Below are 16,486 nucleotides of genomic sequence, written 5' to 3'. Positions count from 1 at the left end.
CCGTTGAAGAGTCGTCGTTTCTTCAACCTCGACATCAAATACCTCTTGGTCATCATCCTGTACTAGAAGTCTTTGGTCTTCGTCATCAAGCACTAAGTCATCTTCTTCATCGCCCACAAAAATTTGAAGAATTTTATTTTTTCGAAGTTCAAAAACTCCACGTCCCTTACGAAACGTATTCTGCGAAAAATATGAATAAGAAAATGATAGTATTTTGGTATATCACCAGACTAAAAGTTAAGAAATTCCGTATAAAAAGTATCCCTTTACGCCGACAGGGACATCCGTGTCCCATAATCTTTATAACGATTTATCACAGAATACAACATAAATACATTACTACTGAATATTTAGAATAACAATTTACTTAACAGGTAATGATAATTTGACACTGTTAAAACTTGAAAAGCACTTTTACAATATCAATTATTTATTCCAAACAGCAGATCATTTGCGCCAAAAGAACTCTAATGTTCCGATGACGATAAACAACAAACGGTGATAGTTATCCTATATTGCTAGTAAAAAATAATAAAAAGGTACTTTCCGAAATATTAAAACAAAAAAAATAATTTACAATGGTTACGTAAATATTTAATTAATCCATGATTTTTGCTTGGGACACCGGCGTCCCCGTGGTCGTGAAAGGGTTAACATGAAGCTTTCAAAGTTTTTTATTTCAGCGCCATCTATGTGAATATTTACATACTAATTTACACTTCGTACTACAACCATAAATATTTTTTTTTTATTTCTTACCAGTACAATGTGAACTTGTAGCTATATAAATGACAATTTTAATATAACCTTACGATTACATTCGATTTTTAAATCAATTAAAATATAATAAATATTAATTTATGTATTTTTTAAGTTGGCAAGAATATCAATTTTTGTAAAATATAACACTCAAACCTGTTTATAAATAAAAACCGCGAAAATAATTCACGAGCGGGAATATAAAATAATTTTCACAACACAATTATTATGTTAGAAAATAACTACTAATTGCTAAAAAGTATAGCCATTATTCTTTGTAGTCTGACAACACGCGATCTTTATTTTGGTAAATTGGTTGAAAATCACGTTAGCTTGAAGATATGTGTTTTCCAAATTTAAAATTTGCTTCATGTATTAACTCTATTGAAGTAACTGAAATTTATTCCGTACGATGTTCGCACCGAGGAATCTATTTTATTGGTGCATATGTCGGAAGCGGGAATTTTTCAAAATGGCGTCTTCCCTCCATAATGATTTCTTAATGTTGTAATGACAGTTGACATATTTAAACATAGATAAACCTAAATTTGAAGATTAAAAAAAAAATATTATCCCGCGCCTGTTTAGTGTTGACTTTATTTCAATTACCATGTCAGTCATCAGTTTTTATGACGAAAATTGCATGAATTGTTTTATTTTTGCACTTTTGTTATTGGTAACTTTCTCAACTACATTCTAAATTGATTAAAATTATAAAACGCAAAATTAAAAAAACGTACAAAAAACTCCGCAAACAGCAGGTTTGAGTGTACTATTAATATATTATATTTTGTATATCTATATATATTTATAAATATACATTTATATTAATATTGCAATTTTTAAAAATGTTCGATGAAAAACATTCTTCGCATCAATATACGTTGTAATAAAACAGATTAAAAAATATCTTGTTTTTCTTCTCGTAATGTTGATGAATAAAATACGATCACCAGCATTGGGAAACCATGGAGTATTTAAGAAGAACACTTACATCATCTCCAAAATATATAAGGAGACAATCAATAGAAGAACCCTGATTCTAATCCACAGATAATCAAAGAAATCAATAACATCATCATTAAAAATGTATTCGTAAAAATCGACCACGTCATGCGATTTCACATTCGTGTGATTCGAATTAAAATTATCCACATAATCCTTTGTATAATCTCGCCCTAATATACCGAATTTAAATATATTTTTTACATTTGACAGCTCCATTGACACTTCTCGAACATCGTTGACGGTTTTTGTCAAGAACTTGAAACTGTCAGATGACATTGACGTTTGCGTTGTCAAAATGACAGGCAGTTGGAAGGAATGTTGTCTAGTGAAGTTCCCTTTAATCGATAACTTTTCAAACGTAACACTATTGTTGTTTTGTAACCTGTAAAAAAAACATTTTGTTTCTTCAAATTGAAGTAAGTGCCAGTAGCCTTGCAAGACTATTACAACTTCACTTGTCTCGGGTTTTAAAAAGGGAAAAGCGTTTAGTTTCAAATTATATATAACATTAAAATAAAATATAATAATATAACAATGCCTCTTCATGACACTATATTAACGGAGGAAAAATATGCTCTGTCGGCTTCAGACCAGCAAAACTTTTTTTAGCTACGTAGGTTACCTTGGTACTTCTGCGAATCTCCACATTGTGTAAGGTGGCGCAAAAGTAATGTCATAATGTGAACGTGCCTTAATTTTTACAAATGGCGCCAAATGTCATTGTGCTTTGACAGAAACGTCAAATGTCATGTTTTGGCGCCATTTGTAAAAATTAAGACACGTTCAAATTATGACATTACTTTTGCATCACCAGTATTTCTATCAAACTAAGCTCTTCTAACAATTTTCTTATGACGTGCACAAATATTCAGAGTAATAAATAAATCCTCTCACAAACAAACGCAATACCTATTGTAATATAAACTGTATGTATAAATGTACTTACTGCAGTAAACAAGACCTCCTGGATGTCTCTCTGCATGCCACGATCTCGCAGGTTTGTACTCCGATGGACATTTCACCAATCTGTCGGTACCCCATGAACACTGACATCTCATATTGTATCCCCTCCACGCTATTATCTATGGTATTAAAAAAAACTAAATGTATTTAAATCTATACAACCAAAACTTCTATTTTTTATTCTGTAAATTACACAAGGTAATAGCAAAAAAGCCTTAAAAACTTCACACCTATTTCCAATATCCCTGTATAAAGTTGTAGAAGCAACATTACGTCATCGAACAGGGGAATCCCACACCAGAGCCCTCTATACGTCGGGCGAAAGAGACAGCGCTCTACAATACTTCTCGCCTTGCGATTGGCTGACGGTTCTTATTGGTTGAATATTATTCCATAGTTGTCCGATTCGGTATAAATATGGGCTAATTTTGATCAAGATACAAACTTCTAATTTGGACTTTGTGTTGTCATTACCTCCAAGACTTATCGGCCGTAAGAGGAATCCCACAAAGTGATCACGCTAAAATATATTTTTTTCTAGTAGAATGCAACAGGCCAAAAACTTTTGGCAAAACAAAGTCGGAACAGATAGTAGTGGCTGACAATGAGAAAAATAAAAACAAATTATTTATATTTACCAAGTGAAGTCTTCACGTAAAATTCGCAGCAGAATCCATCATGACACACCGATTTCTTTAGTCCGTTGACGCTCATCTCCAAATCTAGAGGTACCATGGTGTTCTGTCCCAATTCCTCATCAGGTAATTCTGGTTCGGTTATTGGTAGGAAATATATGTTGTTCGATCGGCCTGTGAAATTCAAATTCGAAAATTCTTTTTTTGACATAAAATTGATTACATCTAGAAGAAGTTAGGGGGGTTGCCAAGTCAGCTTTTTATGGCCCCCCTTTTTTGTGGACCTCTCGTTCTCCCCTACCATGGTGAAGATGGGTGTATTTATACAATTAATAATTTATACTACTACTACTCCGCTGGCTCAGTGACCCAAAGTGGGTCTTGGCCTCCGAAGCGAGAGACTTCCACTTTCCTCTATCTTGCGCCATCGTCTGCCATTGGTTGACATTCAATTCGCGCAAGTCTGCCTCGACGCGATCGATCCAGCGATACCTGGGTCTACCCACTGGTCTTCGACCCCTCGGTTTTTCCAGGTACGCTACCTTCACGCAATAATTTATAACTGAATATTATTATTGTCATGCTCCTTTCTTATCTTTCTTTATATCTTTCGCGATATCTTGCATTTCTTTTCTTACCTTTCGTACATCTCTTAGGTCTAGCTATAAGGTAGACCGACAACATAGTTTTAGTGTTGTGTGCTTAAAGAAAGACGATTTAAGAGTGAATTTATTTCCAAAAATTATTCCTATTTATATATGTGAATGAAGGCGCTTCGTCTGATGTCTGTTAATAGCGGAAGTAGCTATATATTAGTCCTTTTCTTACTTAGGATGGACTTCCGTAAAGTAACGCCTGAATCCATTAGATAGTAATAGTAGAAATAAAGGTTATTTTTATTTTATCCTATATTGTAATCTTTAACACACAAACGTTCTTTAATGATTTTAATGAGAAATGAAATATTTCTGAACGTATAGTAGTGTCCCATAAATCAACGTCAATCCGAAATCACAAGATTCGAGTGTTAAAAGTTAATCCTAGAAATTTAAATAAAGATTAATTTGGTCAGGTAAAAAGTTAATTTTATTTATCAAAATTATGCTATCGTATCATTATTACTTTTGAATTGTATATAGTTTAAATAATAGATTTATTCGTGATGATGTACAAGTGAAAAGAAATTATAAAGAAAATATTGAATTTTTTTAATACTAAAAATTAAAATCGTTAGAAAATTAAAATAACTTACCTTCTCTATTTTTATTTATTTCAGTGACAAGACCATTGTTCGTAATCAAACCAGATTTACTGGAATATATTCCGTGTTCTGATATCACATTTGCTTCCAACGCATAGGCCAGAGATTGACTAATCCGGCTTCCTGCAATCGTCAATTTCGTGTTATTTTTCACGAAGACAGACAGACTTAAATACCGTTACGTTAATATATATAAAAACTAGTAATCCCTCGCCTGCATTGTGAAGATGAAGTTTCCCACTACTTCCTTTTGTGTAGAAATAAAAACCTGTTTATATATTACATCTACAAGTAGAAAGGAATATTTTCACCAAAATTCAACTCCCTGAGCTATAGATTGGTAAAGCCCAGGAAGATGACAGACTTACGATCTTAGGTCACCGGAATACAATATCATATAATTAAAGGGAAAAAAAAAATTGTGTAGATTAAATTAAAATATGAAAATGAATATAATGTGATGAAGAATGTATGTACACCAATACCTCACTTCGCGTCGTGGTTACGTTCCAAAAAAACGCGACGCAAATTGAAACGCCGCAAAGTGAATTAAGATTTTCTATAGCAAAACCATGTAAAGATCAAAGATAGGTCCCGGGGTTACGAAAATACTACTTTTAAAAAAAGAAAACTGAACAAAATAAACATTAAAAAAACTAAAATAATGTAACTCTGCCAATAAATAAATTGGAATAATATTTACCTTTTTGTAACCAGAAACAACACGTAAAAAATTATATAAATCTGTTATTCTCTTTTAAAAAAAGTACAACACTCTCCATTACAATACACTACGTAATTGAAACTGAACTCTAAAATTAGCAAAACAAAGTGAAAATAAAACTGTATTCTAATTGCGTTGTTTTTAGTTAGAAAGGGAATCCCCGAGTTATTAGAAACAAAAGTGTTGCCATCTTTTAGAAAAAAAGAAAATTAGTACTAATTAAACAGCGACGCAACTTCGAAAAAAACGAAAACGAAACGATGCAAAGCGAGGTATTGGTGTATACACCTGTATCTAAAATATTTTAACAACAAATGAGCTATAGATTCATATTTAAAGGTAGTTCCAGAGTGTTAAACTTACCTCTTAGATAATCTGATTCCGCATAGGATCCCCCAGTAACAATCAAATTCTTAGCCCCTAAGCTATTAAGGTCCTGGAGCAATATATCTTCCTCAGCCAAGATCAGAAATTTGACTCCGAAATCAGTTGTCAAAGCCGCCATCTTGGATGTCGTTCCGTTACACCGTGTGACGGAACTAACCGGTTTACTGTTACTAAAAAAATTATTTTTATTAAGAAAAATACGAAATTGTAAACTGAATAAAGATTACATTTATTATTTACCTAGATATAGCAGATATAGGCCTCTAGGGGCTTAACTATGCCGCCGGTCCACTTATTCAGGTTCCTTCCTATGAGTCTACCTTACAAGACTTGAAAGCTAATATTGAAGAAGATATTTTAAGAGCAACAATTCAGAATGCCATAAAACAAGCGCAATTATACTTCAACTCGGAAGTGACAACTTTAGCGACATACAGACACACTTACAGTTATTTTTTTATAATAAAAGAACTATTTTCTATTTATATGTAACAAAATGGCCGCCGGTTCAAATTATGATTTTACTTTTGCACCACGTGTTGTATCACCTATTTTTTTATTACCTCATATCATTATTTATTACATTATTTAGGTCTTATTTTCATTGAACACTAGTCTATCAGGTTAAAGTCTTTTAGGTCTTGTTTTTGGAGACTTTATCTTCCAAATGCTGAACGGTATAATTTCAAGATCCTATAGAATCTGATGACCTAGTCCAAAATATAGTTAAGTAAGAAAAGGACCTATATATAGCTACTACCACTACACAACTACCACTGATAAATCACTCAACACGTGTTTCACCCCTCCACGGGGCAATCTCAGGAGTAATGTTACACCGATTAGTGCCAAACACAGAGTCTGTTGTAGTTGTCGTTGTTTGCTGCATGTGCATTTATCAGCTGGCTGGCGGGCGGTTCACTTTATTGTACGACTACTGCTGCATGGCGTAAGTAGCTATATATTGGTCCTTTTCTTACTTAGGACGGACTTCCGCAAAATAACGCCTGAATCCATTAGATAATTAAGATCAGCATGCGTAGCTGAACAGGCGTGTTTGTACAACAAATTAATCAAAATATACTTACATTGCCACGAGTGAGCCTTGTCTGTCGAACGCTATATTGTTTCTGACCAATTCCTCTCCATTTTGACATCGAACCTTCTCGTATAAATGTGTGACGATGTATACACCGGAAGTCTTTGCTAAACCGGATATATCTCGTAAGAGCTGGAATTTAAATGATTTATTTTTTTTTGTTGAAGAAAGTCAAATCAACATTTCTGTTATGCCAGTGACCTTTGATTATCTTTGAGGAATACGGAGAACCTTATAATAGGAAACGGTCCTATTAGTCTATAGGGAAGACTGTACCACGTTAGTGGGTTAGTGGTCGACATCCACACGAAACCATATTTCCTATATATTAAGACCCACATAGTGACCGTGGGTCGCCAGTTCAAATCCCAGTATTAACATATATTATGGAAACTAAGTACTTAAGAAAATTGTGCTAGCAATGACAGCTCTAGTGATATATTTATATGTATATACATAGAGGTAATAAAACTTGTTGACATTACTTTCCGGTCCCCCTAACATAAGAAGAACAAAAATGAATAAAAATTCACCTGGTCATAATTACTGGAGTCACATTTTGAGTGTGTCAAAGTATCAGGATCGGTCACATTGGAAGATAACAAAACGATATCTGCATTCTGAAATAAATAAGAAGTAATTTATAACTAAATACATCCACAAAATATACAGTATGTCCCGTAATGATTATATTCTGAAGTGCTTAATATTACAGGTAGTAGATAAATATATTATATAGGAAAACTTTAAGGGAATTTCCTGAAAAAAATATATAAAAACCTGGGTGGCCAAACTTTTTGATAGTGCGAGACATTTTTCGTAATTTAAAATTTTTTGCGAACCGCAATTTAAAACACGCAAAAGATTTTTTTGTACATAAATCATAATCGAGTACAATAATCATATGACAACTCTTGTTACAAAATATTATTATAATTAGATATAATGGCACATGTATATGACATCACTCCTAACAATACTTAGATGCCGGTTAGTTAATTATGTTCCGTGTTTGTATTTCGCTAATTTTATGGTGGAATAATAATAATTATTCACACCAGTAATTTTTTTCTATTTCTCAGAAGCTGACATAGGTTATAACCTAAATATTAAAATAATTCGGTAATCAATCGCAACCAGAAATAATCGTTCAAAGAGCCACACTTTGGCCACCCCTGGTATATAACATTATATATATATATATATATATATATATATATATATATAAATATATATATATATATATATATATATATATATATTAGTAACTAAAGAAAGAATAAATACAGTTGAAGAAATCTTGTTTTAAAGAGAAGTGCAAATTATGGCGGACCAGAGCCGAACAGTCAGTTTTTAGAAGATCCATGCGGCTAAATTCTACGTGACTTACCAATTGCCGTTTTAACTTTCCAAACCGATGGACTGTCATATTATTCGTCTTTGTATCTCCTTATTTTTAAACTACCTAAATAAAGGGTTAACTACTCTTTGAAAGAGCGTCGTGAAGTCAATATAAGCATTTGTAAAACCAGAGCTTTTTGACCCCATTGACCCCAAACAGTTAAATTTAAATAATAAGTCTTTATTAAATTCATTTCTACCTACTGCAAAGCGACACCATTATTTACAGAAGCGATATCTCGTAAAAAGGTAGTTAATTATATTTTATACCTGTTTGGCGGCTCTGTTGATCTGCGATACATAATCTTTGACTCCGTTCCTTATGTCGCCCGACGCAATGCCCGCCTTATACGTGATCTGTTAGAAAAAAACCTTCCATTTTTAAATGTATTAGGTAGACCAGAAAATAATGTCGCTTTCTTAAGTTAAATTCACACAACTACATTTTTAACAAGTTTTTATTTCTAATCAACAATATATTCATCTTCATTATCAACAACCTTTTGCAGTCTAGTATACAAATCAATGCCGGAGCGGTAACAAATCTACTGGATTTTCTGTGAAATATGTCGCCAGAAACTATATTACTTTCCGATACAATCTCTTAATTATTATTATTTTAACATTCTTCATCACCCGAAAGGCTCTGCAGACTAATGGTATAGTCCTTTAATTTGGGTTAATAATTTTTTCAGCATTTTCAGTCCAATAACGAACAGACATTCCAGTTTTATTTAGTTGTTTTTAAAAAAAAAAAAAAAAAACTAGCTGTGTTTACGATTTCGTCCGCGTGGAATTTAACAAAATAATTTTTTTTTCGTTTCACATTTTTTCTTAAATAAAAGTATAAGTCCCGTCAAAATTGGTCCAGCCATTTCAGATATTAGCCAGAACAAACACACTAACAGACAATTAAAAAAACTTGAAACAAAGAAGATTATTTTATTATTAAAACACAAAAATAATAAAAAATTTAATGCATGTCATTTACCAGTGAAACGTTACGCTTTTGTCCTATGCTATAAAAATACAATCCATTTTATCATTAGCAAACGCGATGCAAAACATCATTTATATTTTCCTTATTACTTCACTATCTGTTAAGAGAACAATGCGTATTGCGAAACACAATGCAAACACAGTATTTATTTATTTACATTACACGAACAAGCGAGCAACGATATATAAAAAGAAATCTAATGAAATGTGCAAAACATGACGATAACTACAGGAGTGCCAACATAAGAATTATTAATTTTATGAAGCTTAGACAAAGAAATACAAGCTCGCTGACTCTTTCTCTCTTTGTTTTCAGCGCGAATTTTATAAACGTCGCATTTTGCCTATATTTATTATTAATTGCACACAAACTCATGTATAATTGGTTATAATATGTGAAAAAGCTTTATAAAGGTAAGTATAAAGCTTATTTCGTTGTCGTTTCAGCCCATAGACACCCACTTAGACACAAAAGCCTTCCCCAAAGATATTTACGGAGAAGTAAACATAATGGCCACGCTTGGCATGCGGGTAAGAGATCGCAATTTGGTATTATGGTATGGAAGACGCTGGTGTCCATCCTCAGGAAACTTATTTGTGGGCAGTGGTAATCATAAATAATTAATATGCAAAATGTGAATTATATATGATTGTATACCACTGCTCGTGCAAATAAGAAAGAAATTATCTGATAAAAAATTATGACAAGACCAAAAAGTTAACACATACAGAATGATTTATTGGTTATAAATGTAAAATATTTAAAGGGGTGAATGTAAAGCTTATTTGTCAGCAAAATATCTACATAGCTTCATCACCTGAAGTATGATACGTTAATTTTTTTTTTTTTCTATTGAAATGGCACAGGGCATTAAATTTGAACAAGACTAAATAATAGACAGATAGGAGACAGATAAGATAATAATTTTTAATTTATTACACACATAGATTATAAAATAAGTAATTTGCAAATTTCTGATTTTAAAAACACTTACTGTATTATTATTATATCATTTAATACCATACCAATACCGAAACGTCATTTAATTTGTTGTCTTGGATGAATTGTACTATATGTTAATAGACATGACATAAGCTATAAATTCGTTCTTTTAAAGCTTTTACATCTATTTACAATCATTATGTACATGTCTGTCATTAGTGTAATTAGCCCAAAAGAAATTATGGAATAGTTTTACAAAAACCAAACAAATTTTAAAATTATTTGCTAAAAATAGCTGTTGTGTGTGTTAAGATCTAATTTAACACTTTTCTTGATAATGTATCTGTATCAATTTTTGAACTTTTTTTTGAATTTTTTCTTAAATTTCGAATACTTGTTTAGTTTTTTCGGATGGCATCCTTGGGTCTTAAAAGTCAAGTGGTATGAATATTAATATAATATTAAAAAAAATTCTGCCATGTTAAGGGTTAACACACATGAGACAATAAGTTTATCTTTATATTCAACTTTTTGTCGGCAAACAAAATAAAAACAAATTCATTTGACACATTTTTAAAAATGTATGCTAAATTTGTTTACATCGTTAATATAATAAGGAAGGGATTTGACTTTTTCCGCTGCATCAGTGCGTTCAATGCACGCGTAACTAGAGTGACCAGAAATTCAACATTGTATACGTGGATAAAACATTTGAATATATATAATTTTTTATTACATAAATTTTAACAATTAGTTAATTAGTTTCGTATGTGATAATACAATTTTTGAATGTATAATTTCATTATTTCACTATTTAAGAAAGACGCTGACGGCTATAAGACAATTTATACCTGGTAATGGTGCAAGCGATATACTAAAATTAAATATCCTGTAATTATAAATGAATAATAAATAAAAATAAACACTCTAACTTGATTTTAAACGAAAAGAAATCAATTGTGAATATTTAATAACATATAAGTAAGTCCGATTTCAGTCTTTAAAATTTACTAAAAGGTTATGGTTTCAATTTGTATTAATAAAAAAAATACTACACGCATCGGTATATCTTCTAGCAAAAATATTGTAAAGAGGAAGTTATTGTTAAAACGTTATAATACACTATTTAAATAGCACATACGGATAATTATTCAATAACCAAAATTTTTTATTATATCAGTAAATTTTTATATTTTTTTTAATAAATAGGTTGTCTAATGAATACAATATAAATAACGGTAAAATTTAAAAAAATGTTGTATACGCATATTGATAAATCTTATAAGTCAAAAATCCTTACATCGGTTATTTGTGTAACAACTCTAAACAAATATATTTTTTAAGTAATAACAAATAAAGTGTCCCGGCAGCAATCTTTAAAATGATGGTTTACTTTTAAAACTATGTTCATTGACCTAAACACGCATCGGATGCGTGATATCTTTCCACTCTCACTTACACATATCATTACAGCTTTCGCCATCTCACTCTGGGACAAACAATTCGGCCCAATTTTTATATATAATCTGTCCCTTTAAAGGGCGCACGCGTGTTACGTCACGTACGCTTTTGTCCGCGGCGTGATTTAAAAATAAATACGGAATTGAATGGCCGACAGAAATTCATTTGAAATGACTGTGTAGAAATGTTTAATATAACATGCATATTATTGACTAATTTAATAATATTTGAATGCATTGTGTATATTATAGAAAAGGTTATAAATGCAGCCATTGTTCTTAATTTTTTTTTTTATTTTATATGCATAGATTATAAAATCCCCTGACAAAGATTGTATAAATTAATTCATATACCTGAAATTAGTTTTAAAATTAAATCTTAAAGATATAACTGTTATAAATTATAACCGGTAATAATTATATTAAAAGTTTTCTTTATGCATAATTTTATATACATAATTTTAATAACTAATGCTTTTAGATATTATTCTAAAATTAATTAATTATTATTATTTTAATATTTAAGCAATTAATTTTTATCTGTCTTAAGAAAGATAAAATATTAGACTTGTTGCGTTAAAAATGTTTATTTATAGAAAATTGTGAAAGCGAACTAAATCCGTCGGAGTTTGTTGTGGATTTATTTTGTGTAAAGAAAAATAGTTAAAATGTGCAATGAGTTAAAAATTAGCTTCAATGTTCGATTTGCGAATTCGAGAAACTATTATGTAGTTTATTATCTTTAAACAGTCATAAATCTAAATTAGAATATTGAATGGAAAATTACGTATTATCAATTGCTCTTAATTTATGCCCACATTGAGACAATGGTAATAAATTGCGACCGGTTCGTTAATGGTTCTATTATATAGGCTCCTTTAAACAAATTGACAAGTTCGTATAAGAAAAAATGTACCTTCATCACCATACAAATCAAACGGAAGTGATTAACGTTTTGTACATTTTTTTTCTAAAATTGTAAAAGATAAATTTAAATTCTTTCTTCTGCCAGTAAACTCTGGAAGAGATAAAAGAAATAAATTTAATAATTACATTTATAAAAAATACTCGCGTATAAAATAGGCAAAATATATTAGGGGAACCGAAAAGTAATGTTGCTTTCTCAAGTAAAATTCACACGACTACATTTTTAGCAAGTTTTTATTTCTAATCAACAATATTCACCTTCGTTATCAACAATCTTTTGCTATTTAGTATACAAATTTACAATGCCGGAACGGTAAAAATCAATCGGTTTTTCTATAAAATATGTCGACAGAAAGCATTACTTTCCAGTCCCCCTAATGCATGATGGTTGGTTATAGAACTAAAAACTTTAAAGTAGCGAATGTACAGCACAATTGTTGTCAACTAATGTATAAATAAAAATAAACACAAACCGTTTATCAATTTTAGTTGTAGCAAAAATTCGATTTCTTTTAATTTTACACATCACTGCACTGTTCTGTGACGTTTGTTATTTTCCAATTTAATCAAAATTCAAGTCTCGTAATTTATATCATCAAAATTACATTAACAAGCATTGCGAAAGGTTGGAAATGAGAATACGCAAAAGCCAATCCATATTTACAAAAAATTCCAAAAGTATAAAAAACTTCTTTGCATGAATTAACTATAAATTGTCAGTATTAAATTCTAACAATAGCATTTTTTTGCTATAGCGTAAATTATATGTTAACTCATGAGACTAAAGATCAATCCTTATTAATTATATGCAAAAGGTTAATAAAAATCTTGTTGAATGTTATATTGTTTGCCATAGGTTATATTTAGAACGAAAAAAACTAATTATTGCTCTATAGCTTACTTGCGAAACTAAAATTAATATTTAGAATTTTATTATACTAAATGAAACTGTTAATAATTTGATTATTTTATCAAAAAATTTTTTCTTAAGTCATATTAATAAAATAAATTGTAACAATTACATTATTTCATTTTATAATCATTTTAAAAGTAGAATTTGAATTCCAATTAATAACAACGATTTCTATTTTTAATGATTTCATTTAGCAATAGTCGATTTTATTTTTAAAGAATACCACTAACTGATATTAAATAATTTTTAATAAAATATTTGTCGTAATGGCTGGTTTAGATTTATAATTATATTTCCAATTTATTTAATAATATACAAAATACATTCAAAAATAGAATTAAATTTGATGGCTAAAGTTTGTGTGTCTACGTCGTGTAACTATGGCGCCTCGACGCGAAAAAGTTTGTACATAACAACTATGGCGGCAGGCGCGAAAAGGAGAAACGTTATAATGTGGTTAAAGATTCTCGAATATTTTAGTTCACTTGTTACCAGAGTTAGCTGTAATTGTGGAGTTAAAATAGAAGTTAACAAAAGTTTAAATATTTCAATGTGTAAACGGTAAAGGATTTATCGTAAGTAATATAAAGTTATGTATTTTTATATATTAGGATTTTAAGCGTTTAGTCTCTTATAATTCGTAAAAGAAAATTTAAAGAATACTGACTTAATTGAAAATATATTTTGCAGTAGCATCTGCGTCTTCCAATATGGTGTACATTTGCCGCAAAACAATAGCGCAAAATTATTGTAACTATGCCGTATTAGCCAGAGAGATTTAACTTGAGTGTAACTTTATCTTATGTTTTTTTAAGATAACGAGCGTATGCGTTTACATGCATTTGTATTTTGCAAGATTCGTATGTATTCTCAACTTGACGCATTTATTGTATGATTTTTATTTAACCTTTGTCTTGACTTGCATTCTTTCTTTTACCTTACTTTTATCTTGTGACTGCGTATCGGACAGTAATGGTACGCACAAAGTTTTAGACGTTTTTTTTCGACACTAAATTCCGTAGAGAAAATATAAAAATAAAAAAGTTAATATTAATTGTCACTTGTATATATTTTTTTAAAGAGTAGTCAAATGTTTACGGATTTTTAACTATTTTTAATAAATGTTGACCAATTAGTCATGTGTCTCTTTTATCCTAAAAAGAAACTGATTGCACACACAAATTTTATGTAAATATATAAAAAGAATTTGATTGTCTTCTTGTAATATTCAAATAACCGCCTTTTACTACATGCATATGAAGATATACACGGCAAAAATGCTTACTATTATATTTTTTAATTATTGTGTCTATTACGGCTAATCTCTAAAATGGCTGAACCGATTTTGACGGGACATATACTGGTAGGTAGCTGATTTAATAAGGAGTAACTTAGGCTACTTATGTTTAAGAAAAACTTAAACGAAAAAAATGTAAATAGACAATTTTTTTTTGTCAAATTCCACGCCGATGAAGTCGCGGGCACAAGCTAAATATAATAGATAAGCAATTTTAAGTAATAGAAGGATCGAAATGCATTGTTTTCATGATTTTGTATTTAAAATTGAGAATAAAAATTTTTAAGCAAAGTAACAGACGACATCTTTTGAAAATGCATTTTTAAGTTAACATTATTTTTTATACTTCTTATGGTTAAGTTTTTAAAAAACGAATTATTATACGTTTCTTCTTTTAATAAAATTTTAATGGATCAAATACATAACAATATAATTATTTATTGTTATTTATATAATGTGTTATAAACATTTATTCTTATATTTTGCTATATACTACTTTATTGTTATTACTATGTTTTACCAAAATGAAAAGTCGTAAGAATGTTTATAAATTTACTATTATTTGTACGTCTTATTAACAATAAAAATAGCAAAGAAGTATGAATAAAAAGAGACTATTACTTCTCATAATTACTTCTATTTCTTATGAATATAAAATTATAATTAAATCAATTAAGGGATGATAATAATTTTATTATTTTATTTAAAAATTTTAACAAAAATAATAATATCATTTTTTTATTTTCAGTTTGTACCAAAAGAAAATGTTTAATTATATTTAAAACATTTATGGTTTTATCTCGTATTTAAAATAATTTGTTATTAAATACTCAACATTAATATTCATTCCATGTTTAAATATTTTTATAACTGTTAACATATTGGATTATATAAATAAAATTACAATATATTAATGTCTAGACTTTTTGAAAATATTTAAAAACAAAAGGATAAATATTTATTTAATTGTTGAATATTTAAAATGGCGGGTTAATTTAAAATAAAATTATTTATCAACTTACCTCGCTACAAACTGTAGCTTGAAGGCACAGGTATAACAAAGAAATTTTAAACAATATCTCCATAGTTCACAACTTGCGCGCGCGGGATAATACAACTAATATATATGCACGGCAAACGCCACACGTCCGTACCGGCCGACGCGCGGCGTCTAAATGTCATCATAAGCTCTCTTCTAGAGCAAACTCATGTTATTCGCACTTTTTTAATGCGACTACGTGAGTTGGATACGTGGTTTAGAACATGCGCGTCTGTTAGATTCACTTTAAAAGAATCTTGTTTTTTTTATTCACTCGCTAAAGCACCTCCGACAACTACTTGAATAGGCAAGACAGATATTAGACATCAATTACGTCTTTTCCGTGTTTATTTTAAGGTCTACCTTTCCGGAGGCTCGACTAAGATCATTGAGCATTGTATCCAGGTCCTTCATGGTCTCAGCCATAACGACTATATCATTGGCAAACCGAATAAATATGTTATCAACCTTAGTAATTAATCAACCTTAATTTATTTTAAATAAATTGGGGTTGGTTACCATATATATATATATATATATATATATATGTATAGCATTATATAGTAGCATTATGGGTCCCTAAAATAAATCTACTTTCGACGTTTAAATTTCCCCTTTAAGGCACGTTAAATATCTTTGAATCGAGTAATTGGCTTTCTAAACCGTATTCA

At 30.0% G+C, this 16,486-nt stretch overlaps 1 protein-coding gene across 1 annotated transcript; it reads right to left on the bottom strand.

The window, feature by feature from the left end:
- Positions 1–1,730: 1,730 nt before the first annotated feature.
- On the bottom strand, positions 1,731–15,933 carry LOC137924537 (vanin-like protein 3). Its single transcript, XM_068767926.1, has 9 exons — positions 15,799–15,933; positions 8,508–8,594; positions 7,370–7,456; positions 6,826–6,968; positions 5,714–5,907; positions 4,618–4,749; positions 3,369–3,539; positions 2,714–2,849; positions 1,731–2,149 (listed from the first exon to the last, which is right to left on the bottom strand). Exons 1-9 carry the CDS (start codon positions 15,859–15,861, stop codon positions 1,750–1,752), a joined length of 1,413 nt encoding a protein of 470 aa, XP_068624027.1. The 5' UTR covers positions 15,862–15,933; the 3' UTR covers positions 1,731–1,749.
- Between the last annotated feature and the right edge of the window lie 553 nt (positions 15,934–16,486).

This window comes from Battus philenor, unplaced genomic scaffold (assembly GCF_028537555.1).
Source record: "Battus philenor isolate CCGP_79_NKW_IND1 unplaced genomic scaffold, ilBatPhil1.0.hap1 SCAF_24, whole genome shotgun sequence".
NCBI classification, from domain to species: Eukaryota; Metazoa; Arthropoda; class Insecta; order Lepidoptera; family Papilionidae; genus Battus; species Battus philenor.
This window is presented reverse-complemented; position numbering and strand designations above follow the sequence as displayed.

Coding starts and splice junctions, on each gene's coding strand:
- LOC137924537 (XM_068767926.1), bottom strand. CDS start 15,861: ATGGAGATATTGTTTAAAATTTCTTTGTTATACCTGTGCCTTCAAGCT. Junction 6,969..7,369: donor ACTCCAGTAATTATGACCAG/GTGAATTTTTAT, acceptor TTTAAATTCCAG/CTCTTACGAGATATATCCGG. Junction 2,850..3,368: donor TTACGTGAAGACTTCACTTG/GTAAATATAAAT, acceptor TTAATACCATAG/ATAATAGCGTGGAGGGGATA.